General features: G+C 39.9%; 1 protein-coding gene across 3 annotated transcripts in view; it reads right to left on the reverse strand.

The window, feature by feature from the left end:
- Positions 1-2704: 2704 nt before the first annotated feature.
- Positions 2705-24306, reverse strand: part of SERAC1 (serine active site containing 1) — a 33799-nt gene continuing 12197 nt past the window's right edge. For all 3 annotated transcript variants that reach the window (XM_018567188.1, XM_018567187.1, XM_018567186.1), the window contains 11 exons: positions 24079-24200; positions 21657-21782; positions 21026-21139; positions 20036-20198; positions 17010-17160; positions 16296-16434; positions 13840-13940; positions 11688-11785; positions 8515-8697; positions 5210-5353; positions 2705-2906 (listed from right to left, as the gene is read on the reverse strand). In XM_018567188.1, coding sequence (XP_018422690.1) covers positions 2767-2906; positions 5210-5353; positions 8515-8697; positions 11688-11785; positions 13840-13940; positions 16296-16434; positions 17010-17160; positions 20036-20198; positions 21026-21139; positions 21657-21782; positions 24079-24200 — 1481 coding nt within the window. In that variant the 3' untranslated portion in view covers positions 2705-2766. The remainder of the gene's footprint in view (positions 2907-5209; positions 5354-8514; positions 8698-11687; positions 11786-13839; positions 13941-16295; positions 16435-17009; positions 17161-20035; positions 20199-21025; positions 21140-21656; positions 21783-24078; positions 24201-24306) is intronic.

The following is a 24306-nucleotide window of genomic DNA, read 5'->3' on the forward strand; positions in this document are numbered from 1 at the left end:
TTGTTTGAGAAAATAATAGTTCAGTGGTTAGGTTGTGGGTGGATAGGCTTTCCTGAAGAGATGAGCTTTCAGGGATCACCTAAAGGCAAACAGAGAAGGAGATAGATGGGTTGGGGTGGGGAGTTACAGAGGATAGGAGAAACTCTAGAGAAGTCCTGGAGGTGTGAGTGGGAAGAGTCGACGAAAGAGCTAGAGCACAGAAGGTCTTAGGAGAAGCGGAGAGGACAGTTGGGATTATACTTTGATGATAAGGCATATAAGAAATACGTCATCACTCTGTGAATTGAGCCTATTGCATGCGAACTGTGAACAGATGCTTATGATTATACAGGGACTTCCAGGCTTGCATGAACAGGAAGAGAGGCTGCAATAGTTTACTGGTCCCTGGAAGTGATCCTGGAGGCAACTGTTGTGATTGTATTGCTCTTCTGTCTTCCTGTTTTGATTTTGGCCCATTTCTTGACTTTGTATCCAGGGGACAGGAAATAAGTGGACATCTCCCCAGTGAGGACCCACAGTTCTGACTCTGGTTGTAAACCCAAATTACAATTGCCCATATTTAATGAAATCCTCCATGCAAATAACTTGGTGATCCTGTCAGTTTTCTTCAGCCAGCCCTGTTTTTTTTTCTTCTGTCAATGCTATCCATGGCTCCTAGCCCTATGGTAGTGTTGACAGATGTGCACTGCAGGATTCCACGATCCGACTCTTGACCAGCAGCTGCAGGCAATGTATGACTGCTGGGGTGAGGCAGTGGAGCAGTACTAATCATATCCTGTAGGAGTGTGGAACGCAGGAAGGTTGTAGTTAGCCACTGGGAGTTACATCGCGGCACTGGCCACACTCCCTGCCGTTCAAATATGGGAGTTGTTTTACCTGCCAAAAGAGCTATATTTCTGTCCTAACAGTTCTTAGAGCACAACCTTGTCTGTCAGGGCAGGAGACCTGATTTTTCTGGGGGGTTTTCCATCTACCTGAAGTTTAGCTTTAATGAAAAATCTTCCAATTGCTTCTAACTCTTTAATTTTGTAGGATTGTCATACTACCCATACACAGCACAGATGGAGCTTTTTTTTTAATTAACCATTTTGTGTTATATGTAAATCTGAACATTCTGTGTCACATGCACATCTTGATTTTCAAGATGGTGAAACTTGTAGTGAAACAGATAACTTTAAACTGAGACTAAACTCCGAAGTTAAATCTTGAAAATGCATCCAAGTACCCTAACTATTAACAAAATGTATGCTATTTGTGTATCACTCGGCTGTAGATCCTCAAATCATCTCTGAATTGGTACTGACATTGCCCTTCCTTCTGGTGGGTGACTACGTTTGTTCCTCATGGTCCCTGTGTTTGTTGTAAAGTAGCCAACGCTCCAAGCTCACTCCTATGAGAGTAAAAGATGTGGATCCGCGCTTTATGGATAGCCCTGATTTAATATCCTGATACCAAAGCAGCTGCGCTCTCAACCCTGGGGTCCAAATAGATAAAGTGTGTAAATTGTGCAGCGCTAAAAATTAAAGTGCATAATATATATAAAAATGTAAATATATAAATATATATAATTAAATATATAAATATATATAAATTAGATAATAAGACAAATCTATAATATACAGTGTATAACAATTTAAATCCTTATAAATACAGTGTGTCCACAGTGTTAAATATCCAGTGTAAAACCATATATAGTATCAAAAATTACAATATATAATATTCTCACTCATGTGTTTTACCCTAATAAAGTGCAACAGTGATAAATTAGTATCAAAACATTTCAGTGAACAGCTGATGACAAAATATAAAACTATAAGAAAGTCCCAAATTAGAAACCGTGATATGATTGAAATTTGGATCCAATGAACATTTCAAGCAGATATCTCCAATCGGTGCATCAGTTGGTGAATTCTTCCCACACCACGGTGCTTTCAAACTATCCCCTTTCGGGTGTGTACTCACCACACGGGTTGAGATATTAAAGCAGAAGATCCCAAGTCAGAGGGTCCGCATCCCCAATTGTTTACTCTTGATAACACTCCGTCCGTTATGGATTTAGGTAAAAAAGAGAAACCTCCTCATGGTGTAGTATGCATAAACGTTTATTTATAAAAAACATATAGTCACTCACATTTAAAATCAAGGAAACCGGCCGGTATAGTGTAGCGTCTCACTCGCCTGCTACTTCCTGGTATAGCGTGGTATCGAATTAGGATAGACCCGCCCCTATGAGAGCCTTTAACTTCAAATACAAATAGCTAACTAAAGGTCTAAACTAACTATATCATAGTCTATAACAGGAGTGAGCTTGGAGCGGTGACTACTTTACAACACACACAGGGACCATGGGGAACAGAAGTAGCCACCCGCCAGAAGGAAGGACAGTGTCAGCACCAATTCAGAGATGGTTTGAGGATCTACAGCTGAGTGATACACAAATAAGATACATTTTTGTTAATAGTTAAGGTACTTGAATGCATTTTTAAGATTAAACTCCGGAGTTTAGTGTCACTTGAAGCTTCACCTCCCTGTATCTACAGTGCACACCAGTACACTCAAAAACTAACTTATACACTAATGAAAATCTTTTTGCAATATTGAGCTGTAAACATGCTGACCACACAAAGAGCTGGGTTTTAAAATATATTTATTGTATAATTTGTTTTATTTACACATTGTTAGATAAACAATTAGCAGTCTTGTATAAGCAGCAAGGAAGGAACCGTATGGCAAACTTTAAGGTGAACACAGAGTGGTTTGAACTGGTCATTGCGTCCCAAGATCGCCTGCGAGAGCATCAAAGATAAACTGCAAAGTGCGTTGGTAGATGAATGAGTCCTTGCTTTTTGGCTTACAAACATTAAGATGGTTGACTTCTACGGGAATGAGGTCACCGATGCCTAATTCTAAACAAATTTAAAAAAATGTAATTGAATAAATTCACAGGAATGATTATTTGTGAGTTATTAAAATGAAGCCGTGCAATACATTACTTAAAGTTGACCTCATCCCCACACGCTGATTTAAAAAAATTCAAGGTATTTGCTAAGTGAAAGATGTAATTTTTAATTGCAATTTCATTCATTCCACTTCCCGGTTCTTTGAGACACTAATGATGTAGCAAGGGCTTCACAACTAACTTCTGGAAAGGCTACATCACCATTGTTATCCAGGAAACTCTTGTAAGTAAACTATGAAATGTGTATAAAAAAAAGTGAAGGGTCTTTTCCCGAGAGCTCATGAGATTTTGCAAGATCTCTGGAAAAAGCCCATTCATTGTTTTTTCTACACATATTTGGCAATGATGTCATCGGTTGGCCAGCAGCCAAAAACCCAAAAGGAAAAAAAGCTGCCTGGCTATAGTAAATAAAGGATTGGTGGCAGGTTCATATGAGGAATGGGGGGTCCACTTTAATGTCTTAGTATGCATATTAAAGTATTATTTGAAAGTTAAGACTATGCAAATGTAAAATTGCTGTTTAGTAGGCACTGACATAATAAAGAACTCGCTGACACCTTTGTCAGTACAGGAAATCCAGTTGTGAAACCTCATTGTTGAGGTTCTTTGGATCTCCCATCACACTTGTATTCAAGAGAATGAATGTAGAATCCGGTAGAGTAAGCATGGTCTTTGCATTCTGTTATGAAAACCTTAGTAATGATTGCTTGGGTAGAGCAGGGTGGTGCCTTTAGCTTTACCCTTACTACGCTTAAAAACGTTTTTCTATACTCTTGGAGGGCTTGAAATTCTTTGACTTCTGAGATAAGCACCACTTCAGAACTCACTCCATCGCAACTAACCAATGAGAGTTATACACTGAGTGGCCAGATTATTATGACCACCTGACGTTTGTAGGCAAATTAACTATCATTTGGCGCTGAAGTTGCTAGAGGGCCAGACCATTATAAATAGGGAAGCAGGTTGTTTACCACGACAGTAGAAGTGATTGTTTTCTGAAGATATGGGTAAACAATGCGATTTAACAGTCTTTGAACGTGGGATGATTGTTGGCACTCGGAGCCATGGAGCGAGTATCAGCAAAACAGCAGAATTCGGTAAATGTTCAAGAGCAGCTGTTGTTAAAGTGTTTAAAGACTGGACTGTCAGCCGAAAATCTGTGTCTGAACGTGCGAATTGTGGCCGTCAGCGACTAGTCAATGTTAGGGCAGAACGGAGAGTGGCAAGACTGGTACAAGACAACAGAAGGGCAACAGTGCAGTGTCAGATTCCTCACATCACCTTTCAACATCTTGTGGAGTCACGAGGCGGCCCAACGAAGTACTGGTGGGGTGGTCATAATAATCTGGCCACTCAGTGTATAAAGTTCTTATTTGATACCAGTCAAGCTCAAACTTGCAACAGCAAGCCTCTCATAATCAAGGCGCACTGAAGAGGGTTCTGTAGTCGCTATTAGGGATGCACCGATACCGGTATTTCGTACCGAGTGCGAGTACCGATATTTTTTTTTCAGTCCTCAGATACCGAATACCGAGTACGGGAAGTCCCATTCAGGAAGCCAGGCGGCGTGCAATGACTCGCCACCTGGCTTCCTGATTAACAAGGAAGACGTTCCCATGCTTCTCGTCACTATTGGCCAGGAAGCCGGCTCCATGCTCCCTCATCATGAGGTGACGAGGGAGCATGAAGCCGGCTTCCTGGCCAATCAGAAAGCCGATCGTTGCGTCATTACACGACACCCGGCTTCCTGATTGGCCAGCTTCCCGACCAATCAGTAAGCCGGGAAGCACGTCATTACACGCTGCCCAGCTTCCTGATTGGCCTGGAAGCCGGCTCCATGCTCTCTCGTCACAAGTGACGCGCTGCCCGACTCCCTGATACAGGAAGTGTTGGGCTGGGCATTCGAGTAAATACGCGGTATCGGCACCCATACCGATACTAGTATCGGTATCGGTGCATCCCTAGTGGCTATATTATTGTCAGAAAGTCCTGTCAGCACTCTTACTAAACGACCACTGGGATAAAATCAGTACCATGGCATTTCATAAAAAGAGTGCAATGTTTTCCAATAGGCCTGAAGAGACCCATAGATATGTACATGTATAAAATAGCAGTACAGCACAATATTCAATTATAGAACAGAATGCATATGTAACAAACAAGTATGTTTACCTCATGTACATATTACATTGAAAACTAAACATACATGGTTTTTAACACATTAACGCACATTGACAAGAGAAGACGTACCTGCTGATTCTACTGGCACCACATGCAGTTTCATCATACTGCCTATGCGAGTTGGCACCTTTTCTGCAAAACTCACTACTTTGAAGTTCTTGTTTTTCACAAATTCGTGGAACTCTTCATTTAGCTGTTTTAGTGCCGGGGAATCTTACATGAAAAAAGTGATAGAACACAAGTTATGACTTTTTAAAAAGCATATCAGATATTATATCATAGCATTATAAAATAACACCTAGCATGGGATTTGCCAGTCCTTGGCACCTGCAAGAAGACACTGCTAAGTGTTAAAGGAGAACTATGAGATGAGTGATTTCCACTCACCTCATAGTTCTAGCCGACCTGTGACAATGAGACTGTCACAGGTCGGCTCAGTAGATCGGGAGGTGAGGGAACACATACCGGTTCGCTCACCTCTCGATCCTGTCATGGCTCTCTGCCATGACAGGGGGAGGGGCTGGATTCCCCTCTCCCCGCTCCGATCTGCCAGCACTGACTGGCGGAACAGACAGGGGAGGGGGCGGGTACAGCTGGCTCTGCCTCTAGATAGGCAGAGCCAGCTGTCACTCACGCAGCTGCAAGGATCTCGACGTCCATGTCGGGATCCGCACCGGCGTCTCAGTATACCGCGAGCTGTAGTTTGCGGTATACTGAGCTTAGGGTAACGGGAGGACGCTAGTTTGTGTCCTCCCGTTACCCTAAGGAGAACTATGGGGAAAAGCCCTGACCCCATAGTTCTCCTTTAAGAGTGATCTTCAACCCAACACTGCCTGCACAATTACGGAGTTGATGTCATTCAGCAAAGCCAGAGCCAGCAGCATGGGACAATGCTTTCAGTTGTGTATGTAGAGCAGTCCTGTGTGCTGCATGGTTATCTGTAAAATTTCAAAGTGAAAAGAAATTTGGTCTGTCTCCATACAGAGACTAAAGCCGGGTATACACAGTATAAATTTCGTCCGGTTCATGATGAACCTGCTAAAACTCGCACAATGGATGCCTTTGTCGGCACCCTTCCTCCCGGCATCCCTCAATCAGCTGATCGAAGGAGCCGGTTGAAAAATTCTCACCCGAACGGAGCTCGTAGCCAATCAGCTGCTAGCTGTATTCAGTTAGTCTGACAGCAGCCAGAGATTGCTGTCAGAATGCAATGGAAACAGCAGGGGATTCCTCCATCCACGCTCGTAAGCATCAATGGAGGAATCTGTTATATTTTGATAAATAAATATTGAATTTGATAAATATTCAGGTTGAACAAAAAAAAAATATAAGGGTGTATGTGTGGCTTTAGGACACTCTGAGCTTCTCCTCATTAACACACAATGCTTCTAGATCTTTGACCCTTTGTTAGTATAGGCAGGATTCAAATCTAGTTTACAACTAAATAAAGAGATCTGCCATGTGCAGACGGGTAGATTATTTTAAGCATTACTTTCATAAAGTGCAAGTAAAAAGGGAAGCAGCTATTTTTTAGTCACTGTTTTAAGTTATATGATGTGAATGAAAACATGTAACAAACATAAAGTAGGTGTTATGCCAAAATGGCTGCAAAGGTGGAAATACACTTTAAGGTAGACCTAAAGCGGGATTCAGCTATACTTTCTATACGGTTATCCAGGACCCTAGCAAAGTCCCTGATTTCCAGGCAACATATACTGTTTGATAAGATTCTGTGGGATTTTTAAATCAGTATAGAGCAAAGCCTTCAAATTATTCCGAAATAACTTACTTGTGCTTAGAGAACCATTGGGGATACTATTGCTGACCTCTCCTTCTTCAAATAGTGCTCTCCTGTTATGTTGACCCTCTAGCTTCAGCGTTCTGAGTCAATGACGTGGAATGAGTATACAGATAAGGAGTTCTGACTTTGGTTGGTTCCAGGTCAGTGACTCAGAAAGTACCGTAGCCATTTGATTAGCATGACAGAAAGGTAACTAGAATATTCAAAGGAGGTCAGGAATGGCCGCCTACATTTCTCTTGTCATAGTTTTCCTCTACTGAGTTGTATTTAACCCCTTCATGACTGAGGCCTTTTTTTCATTTTTTGTACCCATGTTATATTCCACATTTTAGCCCTGAAAATTACTTAAAACCCCCCAACATTATATATTTTCTGAATGCCAAGACCCTATAGAATAAAATGGTGGTAGTTGCAAATTTTTATGTTGCGCAATATTAGCGCAACTCCTTATTAAACCCCAATATTTAGTGAAAAATTTAATTAAATGCCCCAAACTGTTATACTGATCATCCTCTGAGTGCAACTGAGCTGGAACAAGCCTTTTAAAAAGTCTGAACTTCCATTTTTGACCCTATTTTGCACAGTTCTCTAAAGTTTCCTAGATAATTACAGAAGTCCAGAACAGAATGACAGCCCTAAAACAAAACCTTTAAGCAAGTCAGCAAGGATATCCCCTATATATGTATTCTCAAAGATTCCATTATGTTATAGTGGACCTCAACTTAGCAAGTGAAGATTTGCTATCTAATATGGAACATCTAGAAATGTTAACTGTAACCTCAAAGATGTTCTTTTTATCTTAGATTCCTTCTAAACAATTAAAGTGCACTTCCTGGTAAGTGAGGTGCCTAGGCACCTGTGCATACACCCATATAGCTGTATATCTGCAGTGTGAGTCTAAGGCACTGCTGCCTCTGACAGCTATTCTCACAAAATGTGGATTGAAATTTGGTAATGTCACTACAGTGCTGCTAATTTTTCTTGCTGTAGCAGAAGCTGTACCTAAGGAGCCACAGTGTAAGGATTTAACTGCTTCTGTCGCATTTGTTCAGGGGGAAGGTCTGACAAGATGGAGCAAGATAATGCTTCTACCAAGATGGGGACCTCCACACAGACACAGTGCAGAACAAGGACAAAGTATGGTGGGTTAGTGATGGGGACATTTTCAGTTCCAGGAAGACCACAGGCAATACTGATGATTAGTCCTTTGTCCTTTAGTTTACTTTTTTGGGCACAGTTCAGATCCTATTTACCCTACAAATACTCTGATATAATGTGGATATAGCATATTGTATACAGGTCAGTGAAAACACTACCACCCTTAATGATAACTTTGTCTACTTTTGCAGCATTGTATTTTAAAAAAGAATATTTTGCAGCATTTTCATATATATTTGTATCAGATCTTTTTTTGTCAGTTAGAGTAAAATATGAATTGAGTCTAATTTCCATGTCATTTGCTTAGTGTCAAATATAACAGAAGGTATAATCATACATGTAAAAAGGAAGTTTCCTAAATAACTTCTTATGCCGCCTTTATATCAAGCAACAAAGCAACTGTATGTTAGCTTACCTTTGCTAAGCTCCTTCACCTCTACTGATGGGAACAGCAGAAGCCTTGCATTAACTGAATATTCAGCTAGTCGAGATCCATGATGGGGAACACTGTAGAATGCAATTCCACGTGTATTCTTCACTAAATCATGCATGCCTTCATCTTTGGAGGCATCTACCAACATTTTTTTCACCAGCAGACCTGTGGATATAGGTTGAACTTTGTTTTTTCTACAGCTATATGGGTGTATTTTTCTATTTGGATTATGAAAATGAACAAATGGTTACTGGAGGACGAGTGAAAATGTTTGGAACAGGGGAGGTCAGTAAGGTGCAACCTATACAGGTGAAACTCGAAAAATTTGAATATCGTGCAAAAGTAATTGCAGTAAGTGCTGCAAAAGGGGCCCAAACCAAGTACTGAGTACATATGCATGCTTGTACTTTTCAGAGGTCCGATATTGTTCTATGTACAATCCTTGTTTTATTGATTGCATGTAATTATCTACTTTTTTGAGGTTGTGGATTTGGGGTTCTTGGGGTTTTCATGAGCTGTAAGCCATAATCATCACAATTATGACAAATCACAGCTTGAATTATCTTGCTTTGCATGTAATGAGTCTATCTCATATATTAGTTTCCCCTTTTAAGTTGCATTAGTGAAATAAATGAACTTTGCACAATATTCTAATTATTCGAGTTTCACCTGTATAGTCCCCTGACAAATTCGAAAAGGACCACTATTTTTTGGAGGAGGAAGCATTTACTCCTAAACACCAGCCCAGTTGTGAGGATATATTTGGCTACTATGAATATAAAGAGTGGAAGACACAGGCTACATGTTCTCTAACTGTAGCTATAGACATATTAGCCCATATGCTTGGTCTACCAAGCTGATACCTCTGGAAATGGAGGGGAGTGAGGGGCTGTTTCCATTGCAAGCACAATAGCAGGCTGCTATAAGTGATCTGGACAGCTGTACAGCTGCCCAGATCTCTCGTAATTAACAGGAATCGCCTGCTGAAAAAGACGATACCAAGATCATGACAGCAGCAGGAGGAACTTAAAGGGTTTCTAAACCCTCACGTTTTTTTGCATATATCTACTGCTAGCAACAGTAGATATATACAAAAAGTTAAAAAAAAAATGCTTTAAAAGCGGTTTAAACGTACCCGTCTTCGCCGCGCGCTCCCGTCCAAAAATGCTCGGGCGGTCGCAAAGCATCTTGGGGCGGGCGCATGCACAGTTCGGACTTTCGGCCGGGAGACGAGGAGAGACACAAGGTAAGTCTATAGACGCGTGCACCCGCATGCAGACACCGTGGGAAAGGAAGTGCCAGCAAGGACAGAGGAGTCAGCGCTGGATCGGAGACCCGCAGCAGCATTGGAGAGAAGGATGAAAAGGACAGGAAAGAAGAAGAAGAAGATCGGATTAAGAAACATCATTTAAGGTAAGTGCTTTAATTAACATTGGGGGGAGGGAAAAACGTTTTTAACTTTAATGTCACTTTAACGATGGGGATGTTTATGCACGTCTGGCAGTCCCGAAGTGGTTAATTACTGCTTGTAACTTGGCGATGTATGTAATTTGTTCTTTTACTATTTTACTTTTACTAGTAGCTTAAGATGTGTAAGTCCATCTCCAATCAAAACCTATTTTTGTTTGCTTTTGACTGTGGAAAGGTTTATATTTTTTGCTTTATTACTGTCTGTACCTACTACTGGGAAGATTTTGCAAAAGTTTCTGTCTTAACGACATTACAGAAAATGAAGAAAACTGGAGTTAGGCTTAACAGTAACTATATTTCCAGTAGTCTTGCAGGACAGCTTATGAGAGATAGAGGGACATGGGAAGAGACCAAAGTGAACCTTCCATTAGTAGGGAGCAGTTCCTCCACCACCAAACCGTGCACACTGTAGCCTTTGTCCAGGGACACCTGGGAGTAATCTCGTACTTTTAGGAGAAACGACTGAAGAGGCCTTTGGTGAAACTGAGCCCACTGAACCACTTGAATACAAGAAGTCATTAACACCAAAGCGGTCATGATGGCCCTGAGAGTGACTGGATGATTCAGCTGCAACCAACACTAGTACTGCTGCACTCCCAGAATTTTGTCTTCTGGAAGGAAGACTTTCCATTCTAGGGAATTAATGAAATATCCCAGGAAACTATGTTAGATTCGCCATCCAAGAACTATCAGCCACCTGTGTGTGAAAAAGTATTTTTGTATATAACATGAAGGAAACATTTTTTGTGTTAAAAAAAGGGCACAGAAAATCATTGGGATATGGTGGGCTGATTGGAGGGGGGTGAAAGAAGTTTCCTGTTTTACCCCTACATTTCTAGCCTTTGTCATAGATCAGCTGCAGACCTTACCTGACTTACCTCCTTTCTACTGTGGTTCCATTAGTATCTGCGGTTCTACAAACATTTGCTCTCTTCTTGCTGCCCTAATGCACAGAGTTAGCAGCTATGAGTGCCGCCTGTCTCACCTGCTGATTACGATGCCTTGCTTCTTGACCATTTCTTGCCCATCCTCTCAATTCCTCTCACTATTTAACCCATGCTCAGTTCAGCTCCCATTGTCTGCACAAAGTTCTTGTTGCCTCCAAGCTCTCCTGCCCTGCTACCTGTTTCCTTGGATAGACCCTTCTGTGTACCGGTCCTGACTTTGTCCCCTGGATTCACTTGTCTGCCGCCTGCCCTGACCTTTTGCAAGGTTACATTTTGTGTACTTGCTGAAAATGTTCTATACTTGAAAAATGTATGCACCAACCCCATTAGGACCGGTAAGCTGCGATTCATTTCATTTTGGTTCTTTTATAAATCCTTTAATGTAAACCAGTGATTACATTTGAGGTCACTTTACAGCAGAGAAAAGGCATCTGTCTGTTATTACCTATAATACAACCCTCAAACTAGCTACCAAGAGTGCTCCTGTGTACGAGGTATTTTCATAGATATAGTGCTTCTCATAACAAAACACCTTTGTTCTTTATGCGTATTCAAGATTTTAGTAGAGTATAAAATCAGATTTCATGGCCTGGTCTTTCTTCCACGGGCAGCTATTACTATGTCATTTCTTAATTCACTTTTTAAAGACTAGAAAATCAGCATTTTATTCAATCACTGCATATACTGTGCCTGCACAATATAAAACATGTTTAAAGAATTCATAGCCTAGACACTTACCTCCCATGCTGTGTGATACCCATATTATTGGCCGTTCCCCAACACCAGCAGTCTTTAATTTGCTAAGAAGTTCAGTACTTCTATAGGCCATAGATTTTCTGCAACAGGAATAAAACTGTTGTGACCCTTAGTGACATGCTAAATATTTCCTATTATCCTCACTTTAAAAGCAACTATTCCATCACACTTAATAGTGTTCTCCAGCTCTCCTCTGGATAACAAAATGTGACTGAAGAACATTTCCTGTTGGTAATATAATCATTTTATAGCTTAATGATAGTTTGCTTTTATTATTCTCCTGCACTTAGTTTAGTTAATAACCATCTGAGGGTCATGATGAAGTCATAGTTGTCATTACAAATTATTAGGCTTTTACCATTAAAGAGAAGCATTAGGAGAGTAAAATGTATTCTTCTTAATAGTTAGAGGCGGCATGTGTGGCTCTATAGCTCAAGAGAGAGCTCAAGAACATACCGTTGTTCACTCAGCACACGGCTGCTCCCTGCAGAGAGTGGTGACTATAGCTCACTGCTCCCTGCAGGGATTCCACCCTCCCTTTCTGTTCCTTCAGCGCTCACTGGAGGGACAGAGAGGGGAGGGGGCAGGCACAGCTGGCTCTGTCAATCAGGCAGTGGGGTGCATTTTGACAATATTGTTGGTATCTTTCCCAGGTGCAGTGCGGCTCTGCTCTGTCAGGAATTAGCAGGCAGTAGCCCGCTAGATGCTGACTTTGGGTCACAGCAATACATTAGTTTGGCTTTAGTTCTCCTAAAAAACATTTTTAATACATTTTGTTAGCTACTAAACAGGACAATAAGTTGTTAGCTCCTTGTACCCTGACCTTTCGTCCCTTAGTTCCCCTGGTGTTTTGCTTTGCTCCCTGGGTGTGCTTGCCTGTTACTTTTGCATGTGGTGTGGTTTAGATGTAGTTGGTTGCTAAGACTTGTTCTGTTTATATTATTCTGGTTGGCATATTAAAACGGTATATCATACATTCTGCCTTGTCCTGTGTGGTCACACATGTTTGGTCTGCCTGTGTGGGTACCTGCGCAGGTGTGGGGTCACCTGTGCTGGTATCCCTGACATCTGTAGTGTCATATTCCATGGTGTTAAGTCTATCTTTTCTTCAATATGTGTTTCATTAATCAAAAAGCAGGTAATCCACCTAATGCACTGCATGTTAATTGGCAAAACTTCATCATAAATCTTCCCACACAGACTCTATAATTGCATTTTGGCTGACCTTACTAAAGCATTCAAAACAAGAAAATATAGAAATATATTATTGTCTGAAATTCTTCTATTTATTAGCAAACATTTTAATAGAAATATGTAATCAGATTTTGCAAAGACTAGCTGCCCAGTTTCATGGTCAGGCTTCATTAGTGTGCTATAAACATTTCTGACCCTTGAACCATTATAGATTTTCCAACATGTTTGAAAATAACTGTGCCTAGGGTCGTACCATTCTTTGAGAGATGCCAAGGAAGTGTTTACCCACATGTATGTCTTTTCTTCTTGTCTCTAGTCTCGAGACTGTACAGTAAATCCAGTAATGTTCAATGATTGGAAGGTATCTCTTTGTCCATTGTACTCTGTGAGGTGTCTGATGTCTATAACTAGCACTCAAGATGATTTTCTCCAAATCATTGTCAGCAGTACGACAGGTAAGTGTTTACCATGCTTGTCATCTGCATGGAGTTAGTATGTTCTCCCCATGTTCGTCTAAGTCTCCTCTAGGTGCTCCACTTTCCTCCCACAAACCAAAAGCATAACTGTAGGTTAAATGGCCTGAGTGTATGTAAGATAGACACATTAGATTTTTCCTTTGAGAGACTGATTCTATGTGCTATATAAAATGCTGGTCCTTTAAAGAGAGTTATTGTTATCTATGAATAAATGATTGTTTAAGATGTACAGTATTCCTTTTTCTAGCAAATGAAGAAGGTAAGTACAAAATCGCTGGCTCTTTAGAAATGACCTGTGTACCGCAATGTTAATCCTACATCAAGATATGGTGAAGCGGATGAAGCTATATGAATGTGCCTCTATAAAATTATAGCTCAAGGAACTTTCATGTCAGCTTCATAATATATATATTATTTTTTTCATCTAATGAAAAAATAAAATACATTTTTATTTTTGACAATACCTGCTACTGTCTGCTGGGCACTTAACTTTCCAGTCACTTAGATGAGTGTCATATTCCACAGAAATAATTCTTAAAGCTGGGCAATCTGCTGCTAGCCAATCCTAATAAACAAAAACATATTAATGTAAAGATGAAAAAAACAAACTTGCAATAGTGCAATGGATCTAACAAAAAGAAGGCTTTCAAAACATAGTTCAAGATATGGTTCAATGTTAAATAAAAAACAACACATCTTAACACATAAGTGACTGGTCCTCTAAAAAAGTTGTAATTGCTCAAAATGACATTGCACAGTGCATCTTACATAGGTCTAGATTTTCCTAGCCTTCACCTGCACTGCAATGGGTCCAAGTTACAGGCCTACGCTGGCAGCTTGAATTTTTATGGGCATACTTATGTACAGTTGATATGCCTTGATATCTTTAACCCTTTGTTAGGACAGACAGTGTGCATACCGCTGAAAATAAAACCTGCCAGCAAAGTATAGACAGGGTTAATTATAGTGGACATGTCCTCCCTGAGCACCCCTTGTATATAAAGTGAGAGCTACGGAAGACTTTTCAGCAAATAAAAAGTTATGCTGTGTGAATGAGAACATATAACAAATATAAAGTGGATGTTATCCCTTTTGTGCTGCAACAGTGGAAATACACTTTAAACCCTTCTCTGGTAAAAGAAGTTGGGGAGGGAGGGGGGTGCTGGGAAAAGCCGCAAAAAAAACCAATAGGTACCCACCTCCCAAACTGCAAAGTGTGAACTGTGCTATCTTGCTCAGTACACACTTACAGACCCAGCATTTGACAGATGCTCGGCATAAGTCAGAACCCCCTGCCAAACACCTCCACATGCCTCCCACTTCCCCCCCAAAAATGCACTGTGAACAAGCAACAAAAAGATTTGTGCTTGTGATTTTTAGAAACTCATGTATATTGTGGGATATAAAACACTCATTCTTAATATAAATTATACATCTATTAAAGTAACTTTGTCACAAACATGGAAAATTTCAGTTACACATAATATGAAAAAATATATATTTGGAGGCTATCTTCATTAACAAAAATGTAAAGTCATAATGGGTGGAGCCAAGGATGTAGGGTTCTGAAATTGTAAGAAAATGTTTAGTTTTCCGGTAGAAGTTGAGCTTGGTCTAATCCCTCTTGCCTTCTTTGCTTCTCTAAGGATCCATTAGCACCAAAAATAGACCTAAAACGTAAGTCAGTGGAGGTCCATTCACTTCTGTTTGCATTCCCCCGTTTTCCATCTGTTGCATTTTTATTTTGTGCCAATCATTATGTGAATGAACATGTCCTGAGTGGACAAACCTCTTGCTATTTTTTTTTACATGCGTTGACGCATGCTCTACTTTTTTTTTCAGCGCACTGCAATGCAGCTCAATGCAGCATTGTGTGAACTGATCTCATTTATACCCATACATTTTTGGGTTCCCTTCCATTGACATCCGTTCAAAAATGGATGCCAAACGCATCTGGTGTGAATGGACCCTTAGTCCTTGAATGTTTCAAGCAGGAGGAGGTGTGACCAAGCTGGACAGAAAAAGTAGAGCTTTGCATAGATAATGTTAGCCTACCACTGGAGTTTGTAGCCCATTCTATCCTTTCTGCTTTAAAGACAGGGAAAATATTAAAGCTCAACCCTACACTTATATTCTTCAAATGTGAGAATGGAAAGTCCAGCACCTGCCTTTCCGAAGCTAAAGTGCCACCAAAAGTGCGTGCGTGAGTTGCAGTTGGGTCAAATGAGGAGATATAACCACTGGGGGAGATTGCCCAGCACTGAAATAAAAGTTTTTGGGTGGACTAAGTTGTTCACATATGCAGTAAAAAAACAAATCTGCATCTGCCCAGTATTAGTTATCCTCCTCCATCTGCAATCCAACGAGATACAACTTTAGGTGTGAATAAATGCTGCATGTTTCCTAAATAAACAATATGGTTAGACTCCCTGATTTAAAAAAGTGAAAATGATTATGCTGGTGTGATAGTTAAACATACCTGTGACGTTTGTCCTATATTTTAAACTCCTACATGCCCTTCTCTCTAGGTGATGGTGTTTGACCATAGATTTCTAGAAGGCACATCAACAGAACAAGCTTTTGGAAATGCATCCTCATCACAACAAATTTGCTTTACTTTCTGCTTGGAGTAGAGTTTCTATTTATATTTAAAGAGAATCTTGCTCTAAAACAGCACTACGCTCTATTTATTAGCTCATCACATGGAAAATTGCTTTTTGAAAACAAAAAAATACGCACAAGCATATTCTAGTAAGATTTTTCGTTCCTTGGCTTTCACAGGCATGTCAGGGTCTGTGGAAAGTACTAGAGTTTTATTTATTTATTTATTTATTTATGTTTGCAATATTAAATGTGTGCCTTTAATACTGTAACAACCTAAGGTTTATGTACAATTGGAAGAGGAAAATTACAATACCACCTTTGGCCAACATTCCGTATAGTCATCTTCCTGGGAAGTGCTTTCATCCAGTGGTTGATCCCTGTCTTGTTGACGCCATGTTTTGAATGCTGCTCCCAACAAACCGTGGACAAATAAGACATCTGCTTTTACTGGCTGACTGAACATGGAATTTTTAAGAGAAGGATATAGCATGAAAATAGTGTTATTTTAACAGAATTGACAGATTTTATCACATAATGTGGAATATGGTGACAACTTTATTAGCTACTCATCCTACAGTTTAAGAGCCTTGAAAAGAAGGGCACACCTCTAGGGTTCTAACAGACATGTTAGGGCATATTTTATAAAGATTAGGAGGGGGAGTGCTCTGTAGTCCAGTAGGATAGAATATGGCAAGGTTGACACTGTTTGGGATTTAAGTGCAGAAGGAGCACTGTGTTGTGAACTCATTCTAGAAGGAAGCAGTACATTAGATTTCCCATTGTAGTTATACCAATCTTTGAATTAAACCAACATATTCTGCAAAATGTCCTGAGAGAAAATATGAATTATAAAAACTTCAGGGGCACAAGTCTAAAAAGGAGCTTTGAATGGCTGATATATGATATGATCATTTTAAAGGATGTGGGCAACTTAGGTTTCAAATATGAATAGAGAGTATAATCTTGTAATTGCCTTTTTTTTTTGACAATACTTTTTTGATGACATTAACCAAACTTGTTTTTTTTTTACCTAGTTCTATGTTGTGGGTGTAGAATGTAAACACCATCAGGGTATTTTTCGGTAACTGTTTCACGGTCCAAATTAGCCAGTGCTCGAGCAGCATGTGAAGACTGGATAACATACGGAGATCTCATGGCTTCAGCCAGGAGTGATACCCAGCCTAATGAATAAAGAAATGATCTGATTTACTGCAAATAATTAGAAGGAAATTATTGTAGTTACAAAGCATGTTTTCACAAGTTTACCAGCCTACAATAGAAGCAATAAATCAACTTTAAAAAAAGGCACTAATCAATTCAGAAGTATTTGTTGAATTTCTTTCTAGGGAAGGAAAGTATGTGGGACAAAGCATTCGACAAAGGATTATTTTGCTAAAATAAAAAACATTTCTGGAATTAATATTTTTTTTAACAGTTTTTATTTGGGTAAATCATAAAACAAGGCAGAATTACACAATATTCGTTTTTACATGCGTCTTATTTCCTATAATAGTCTCATATTTATAAAGCTTACATCTTGGAGGCAAAGGTGCTGCATCTCTTCTTGTCCAAAAGGTTATTCGGGATCCTTAATGAATGAATCTTGAGAGTAAATGACTTACAAACCACCAGCCCAGACTTTAATAACCTGGGCAATGAAGATTATTCAGCTCCACGGACACAATTTTAACAGGCTTACACTCCTGGAGATTTCCAGGAACTGAGAGTGTAGGAGCAGTCATGCACAATTACCGTGCTGTTCTGTCATACAGGAAGAACATCATACATATGCAGCGCAAACATAAACCAATTGCGTGACAGAATAGCAGGGATCTGGCTAATTTATACATGTTCTATGTATGGAAGAGTTGCTTTATATTCCAGGAAAAAAAAGCTGTCTATTGGCAGTTGTGTGACCATCACCATCACATAATCAGGCCTTCCAGATCAAACTGACAGAGTGGTTTGACAAGCTACTTGACTTTTGAACATGTTGAAATTTATCCTCAGTCAACCACTTAACTCATTTCATGGGGTTGCGGTCAACTATCTTTAATCCCAGCTACCAGATATATTACATTTGGTCTTTTATTTGTGCCCACAAATACGATATCTTGCTGAGCAGGTGGTACGTGGAGGGTAAATGAAGGCAACCATTCTCTTGAAAAAGGCTTCTAATCATTCATGTAGAAAATATTAAATCTTTGGACCCTTATTTTACCTTTCCCAGATTCTCAGCTATTTACAAATTAAGCGTTTCTTAACCTCCTTGATCCAGAGTAAAATGGATCTGCCTTTGTTGACTACCTCCTTTGAGACTAGGTGTCTTAATGACTCCATGGGCCTTGTCCCTCTGTTACATAAGGATCTCAGCATTTCCCATTAGTCCTTTGGGTTCTGCGCTTGGGCAGTTAAATTGGAATTCGATCTTTCTTCTCCGCTCTTTCTATTCCTCTCCTACTTTTTCTTGCTTTTCTTCTTTATTCTCTTTTTATGCTTTCTCGTAGCTCTCTTGCATTATGTGTGTTTCTTTTTCTTTGTTCTGCTGTACATTGCTCTATTCCTTTTAGGTGGTGTCCTCTTGGGCTTGGTCTCTTGGGGAGCCTTATTGAAGTATTGCCATATAATCCTCTCTCCCTATTCAGCTATCAATGTATTAGGCGGCCAATATATATTTGCCTTAAAACATGGGAGAGAGTGTACAATTGGTTAATCTCATAGGTTTTGATAACCCCTTTGCTAAACTCAAGGTTATTACTCTTGTTTTGTTATTACATTGCATTATGCTTTTATTTATGTGTATTAATGTTTTGCTAAATGGAACATATACCGTGGCAGTACATTTTCTACTGTTGCTTCTGTTATTCTTATAAAACTCAATAAACCTTTCAGAAAAAAAGGAAAGTTTAGTATTTTCCAGCTGACGTTCTGATGGTTATTTGCCATTAATGTCCCAATGCTACATTGTCATAATGGCCCACATCTGTGTTGAAATCATATTACAATTAGACCTAAAGAAGACCCAAACTGTGGAGGCTGTGTCCAAAAATACAAGCATAGGGCAAATCACTAGTCACCAGTATGGTCTATGAGATGCCTGCAGCTTATCTTTTTCCCATTACTGACTTGTTTTGCATTGTGTCTCATTGTTTTGGATTGTGTATAGTGGCTGAGGTTCAGAGCCAATGTCAAAGCTTCCTCCCTGATGACTGGTGATCTGATTACTAGTGAGAGAATATTCAAAAAGCAGCAGAAGAGGCACAAACAAATGAATCAGAAGCAGGTATATCCTTACACTGCAGCTTTCTCTGCATCAAGGAGAACAGTGAACGACACAGCAGTGATACTCCAAATCTAGTGAGACCAGCTGTCAAAGACAAAGCCTCTCATACTGCAGATTTACAGCTATGAGGCTACAGGAATGCCTAGGAACCCTCATATGCCAGGAAGTGCACTGCTATTTTTCAGGGGAAATTCAAGACAAAGGATAGATGTTTCAGAATCCTACTTAGAAACAATTAACATTCCCCATAGGATAGTAAATATTCACTCTCTGAGTTCAGGTCCACTACAATGTTTGAATATTCTGAAGTGGTTTTCCATGCAAAGCTTTTTTTTGGACAGGAAAGGGAAGGGTTAGACCCTCTGTTAGATTTTAGGTAACAAAAAAAAGTGAAAAGAAATTCTCAAAGTAAGGGGAAATATCACTCTTGGCCTTTCTTAGAAGACATTTGGAGATCTCCCCGTACCACCTGGTGACCGCAGGTGTTGGTGGAAACTTCCCCCCATTTCCTGTCAGTGACATTTGTTATCGGTAGGAGCAAAGTCAGCAATAAATATACAACAGAAGTTGTAAACCATTCCAACTCTATCCACATTGAAAACAAAGTTGATGCTGTAGTTCCACAGAAAAAAATAATATAGAGTGGCGTTTTCAGTTGGTGACTATGTTGTTACATGGAGAATTTAATCTAATATGACTACGTTAATAAAATATAAACACACATACTGTGACAGCTTTTAGGAAATACAAGAACTAGTGCTAGCTTTTATTACCTGAGTGCACAATATCTGAGTGCAGATGCTCATGTAAGGCCAGGTTTCCTAAAATGCGCATTATGCTCCGTTGTATTTTCTGAGAATCCTTACGAAGCATATATATTCTCTGCAGCAGCTGCAGCCCGCCACTTGACACAATCTTGTCGGCATGAGAGGAGATCTGCATTAGATATTCAGAGCAAAGAAGAACATCTTAAGCTATCTGATGATATTTTCAAATGTGTGTAAATAATGGTCTTGATCGCTTCTTCATATAAAATGCACTTTACATAGTATGCATTCTCTAAGTAACAATTCCCTTCCCTCAGACTGAATCCCTAAATGAGCATAAACACAATTTTCTGGTAAATCAGGAGCTCAGAATATACGATTAAAAAAGCCAAAAAATATTAAAGGCATATTATGTATTTTGCCTATGGGCAAAATACATTCTGCTTTTTCCTTGTGGTCTAGACATAAATTTCATTGTGTTTACAATTTTGTAGGCTGTGATTTAATCTGTTCTTACAAACCAGGCTTTCACCTCAGTCATGAAGGGGTTAAACTAGTTGCATATAAAATTTACATTAAATAATATATCAAAGCAGAACTATACTCACCTCCCACAAGTACCTTTGCCAACGCATGTTGGGAAGTTTTTCATACTGGCATGTTCAGCTCAGTATACATTGTGAACAGGCAAGTAAGAATATTTTATTGCAGAAGAGACTAGATTAGAATGTCTTGCCCAAGAAACAGCTCTGATGGATGGGCATTTTGCATTTTTTCCCAACTTTGCAGGCTAGGCTGGCTAGCCAGAAACTATATCCTGCAATGTTGTTAGGCCTTTGCAGTATAGTGTATTTCATTTTAGCTCTGATGTTATTCCAAACAAATGTAGAAACCATTTAGACATGTGAAATACTTTTTTGGCATGCATATCGCACAATATTCCAGAATGTAAATAATTTTTGGAAGTGGCATAGGAAGTAGCATGATTAACATTACCTTAGAATGCTTTAATAAAGCCTGCAAGCTGAACACTTCTAACTTCTCAGAAGGAACTGAGCTAAGGCTTTCAGCATATGGCAGTCCATTCCCACCAAAGCACCAGAGGCCTCTCTGAAATGATTGAAACAAAAAACTCACAATGACCATAACATAGCTGGTAGAATCACACATTAAAACCATATGCATTTAAGCAAAGGAATCACCATCAGCAGCATTTTATGAGGCCACAGGGTAATAATACTAGGTCTAAATTAGCTAATGACTGGAATGCTACTTTGACAAGGAGTGCAGGAAAGGAAGAGTCCTCTGTTAGGGTTCACGAGGCCAATAACTTCCTATGACAGCTCTCTAAGCTCTTCATACAGCTTACAATTTAAGTTAATTTAAACAATTTAACGGTAATGATTTAATACAATGCCAGCTTAAAGTTTACCATAACTCAGTTTTTATTATATAAATGTCATGAACATGAAATACATCCACCCTGTGCATTTTTCCAAGGAATGATACTAGCATCCTAAATCTAAAATGTATAAGAGCCTTAATTCTTTGCCATAAGCAAACTAGCACATAAAATGCACAAATACACATTTATAGTTCTGATACAAATTTAGAAATCTTTACTTACCCGTTGAACTGCTAATGCCTGGCTACTCTCTCTCAATGCCAACGATGTAAAGTACTTTATACATTGGTCAAGTTCACTTTGAGGTAGGGAAGACAGTAAATGACGTAGTCTATCTTCTATGGAATCCTGCCAAACAATTCAGGCCATATGTCAATAACAATGGAACACTGGTCCAGAAGACAAACTGGTCATCCACAGGGTATTAAAAAGAAAACATGCTTGTCTTTCTGATAAAGTAAACCTGTCTCAAACTTGCACACTGCAATCTGGTCATACAATAAGAAAATACATGGACAAGGGTCAGAAACATACCCCCCCTCTCTACTAAGCATCGCTACTGAATGTTTGTGCAGACTGACTTCCCAACAGAGAGGCATAGGACTGAGATGGGTCAGCACAGGGCTCTACTCTTAACCCCTTCATGACTGAGGCCCTTTTTTCATTTGTTGCACCCATGTTATATTCCACATTTTAGGCCTGAAAATGACATAAAACCCCCCAACATTATATATTTTCTGAATGCCAAGACCCTATAGAATAAAATGGTGGTAGTTGAAAATTTTTATGTTGCGCAATATTAGCGCAACTCCTTATTAAACCCCAAAATTTAGTGACAAATGTAATTAAATGCCCCAAAACACAACAAATTACCAATTTTTTAAATGAAATATAAAAGATGAGGTTACAACGAGTAAAACGATACCCAACATGCCCAGTTTACAGATTGCGTGCGACCGTGAAACGGCGAAAAACTGCAGTACCCCAAAAAGTCAATAAAAGACACTTTAAAAGCCCCCACAGGTCATCAATTTAGAGATACCCCAAAATACTGGCCCTAGAATTATTGCTCTCACTCCGGCGTGCGCGGCGATACCCAACATGTGTAGCGCGTTCGTCGTTTTCATGCGTAGGCGCACCCGACGCGTGTTTACGTGGCGACGCGCGTGCTCGCGGGGGCGGGGGACTTTTAAATTTTTTTTTATTATTATTAGATTTATTTTATTTCATTTTAATTTTAAAAACTGTTTTTTTTTTTTTTTTTACTTTACTTTGACTGCTATCACATGGGGGGGCTTGCAAGCCCCCCCATGTAATAGCAGATGGTGGTGACAGGTCCTCTTTAAGGTGATGCTGGGGGTCCAAAAGACCCTCAGTGTCACCTTTACACTGGAAATAAGCTATTGAAGTGCAGATCGCACTTCAATAGCTTATAGCTGGGCTGCAGGAGCCCAGAACTGACAGCCCAGGGACCGGAAGTGATGCAATCTGCATCGCTCCCGGTCCCATAGAACGGGGAGGGGATCGATGAACGGAAGTTCGTCGACCTCCTCCCCAGCTCCCCGCGGACACAAAGATCGCCGGTCCCGGGCCCGTAGGAGGGGCAACGGAGCCCGGGAAGCACGGCGGGGGTGTCCGGGGGGGGGGGGCGGCCCCTTCTTCGGGACGCAGAAGCGATCTGGCGACAGGTAAGTCGCCAGGATCGCTTCTGTTGTAAAGCCGACAGTCGGCTCTACAAGTTTAAACAGAGTCCCGGCGGCAAAAGTCGCCGGGAGTCTGTTTAAACAGCCCCGATGCTGGCGACCTACACTGTACGTCGTCAGTCACGAAGGGGTTAAAGGTTGACTGCATTGGGAACTAGGAGGCTGCCGGCCCTGGTGCTAAAAGCGTGGGGTTGATATATAGTGCACATGCCACCTGCCTAACAGCAAATGCTGGTGACTATGAGATTGCGAGTTTATCAAAGCCAGCAGCTTCTACTATTATTCTGATATAAACCAATACTAAATTTGGATACTAAATGTTTTGAACCTTTTGGATACAATAAATAGACTTTTATTGCATAAATGTTACCTCTACAAAGCATTAAGTAAGATTATCTTATCCATAGACTGTAGTTTCAGGCACCAATTCACAGAAACGTTAGTCTGAAAAGACTACAGAAGGGGTGAATAAATGAATAAAGAACCTCAGTTATGAAAATAGGTTGTTCTAATTACCCTCTAGAAGATAACTCTAATAGGGGATACAATGGTGATTTCTAAATATCTAACTATTTCATAGCTAATATTCAGAGAATACTCTAAATAAAAGAAACCCTCTATGGCTGAAAGAAAAAAAAGTTTACACTCCAGTTACAAAAAAGGGTTATTTCCTGAAAAGCTTCATGTCATGTAGTGTGCCTCTGTTGTGTCATGGGATTCCATTGCTATTCTCACTGAGGAATTCTACTGGGATAAACAATTTACGTGAAACAGAAGAATCCATACATAATAGAACTCTTGATATCTTAGGGGGTCAAGAACAATTTATTTCTCTAAAGATAAGGCAAAATGTATAATCACAAATGCTATCAGAAGGTTTCTTTCTTTCAGTTTCAAACTGTCAATGCTGTGAAATAGATGCGACTCAATCTTCTACTCACATCATTTACTTTTGGCAATGTTGGCGGTGGAAGAAAAAAACGGAGATCTGTGTCCTTGCTCCTGGCCAAGCCAATAACTGTTCTTTCATCACAAGCTTGTGCCACTGTTCTATACTGGTATTCTTAAAGAAAAAACAATTTTCTTAATAACAAAGGGACAGCAAGACACCACCAGTATATCTACAATGCATCAATAGCTTAAATCTTAATTGCTTCAAGTATATGAGT

Source organism: Nanorana parkeri, unplaced genomic scaffold (genome assembly GCF_000935625.1).
Source record: "Nanorana parkeri isolate BGI_ZX_2015 unplaced genomic scaffold, ASM93562v1 scaffold1018, whole genome shotgun sequence".
In the NCBI taxonomy this organism is placed as follows: Eukaryota; Metazoa; Chordata; class Amphibia; order Anura; family Dicroglossidae; genus Nanorana; species Nanorana parkeri.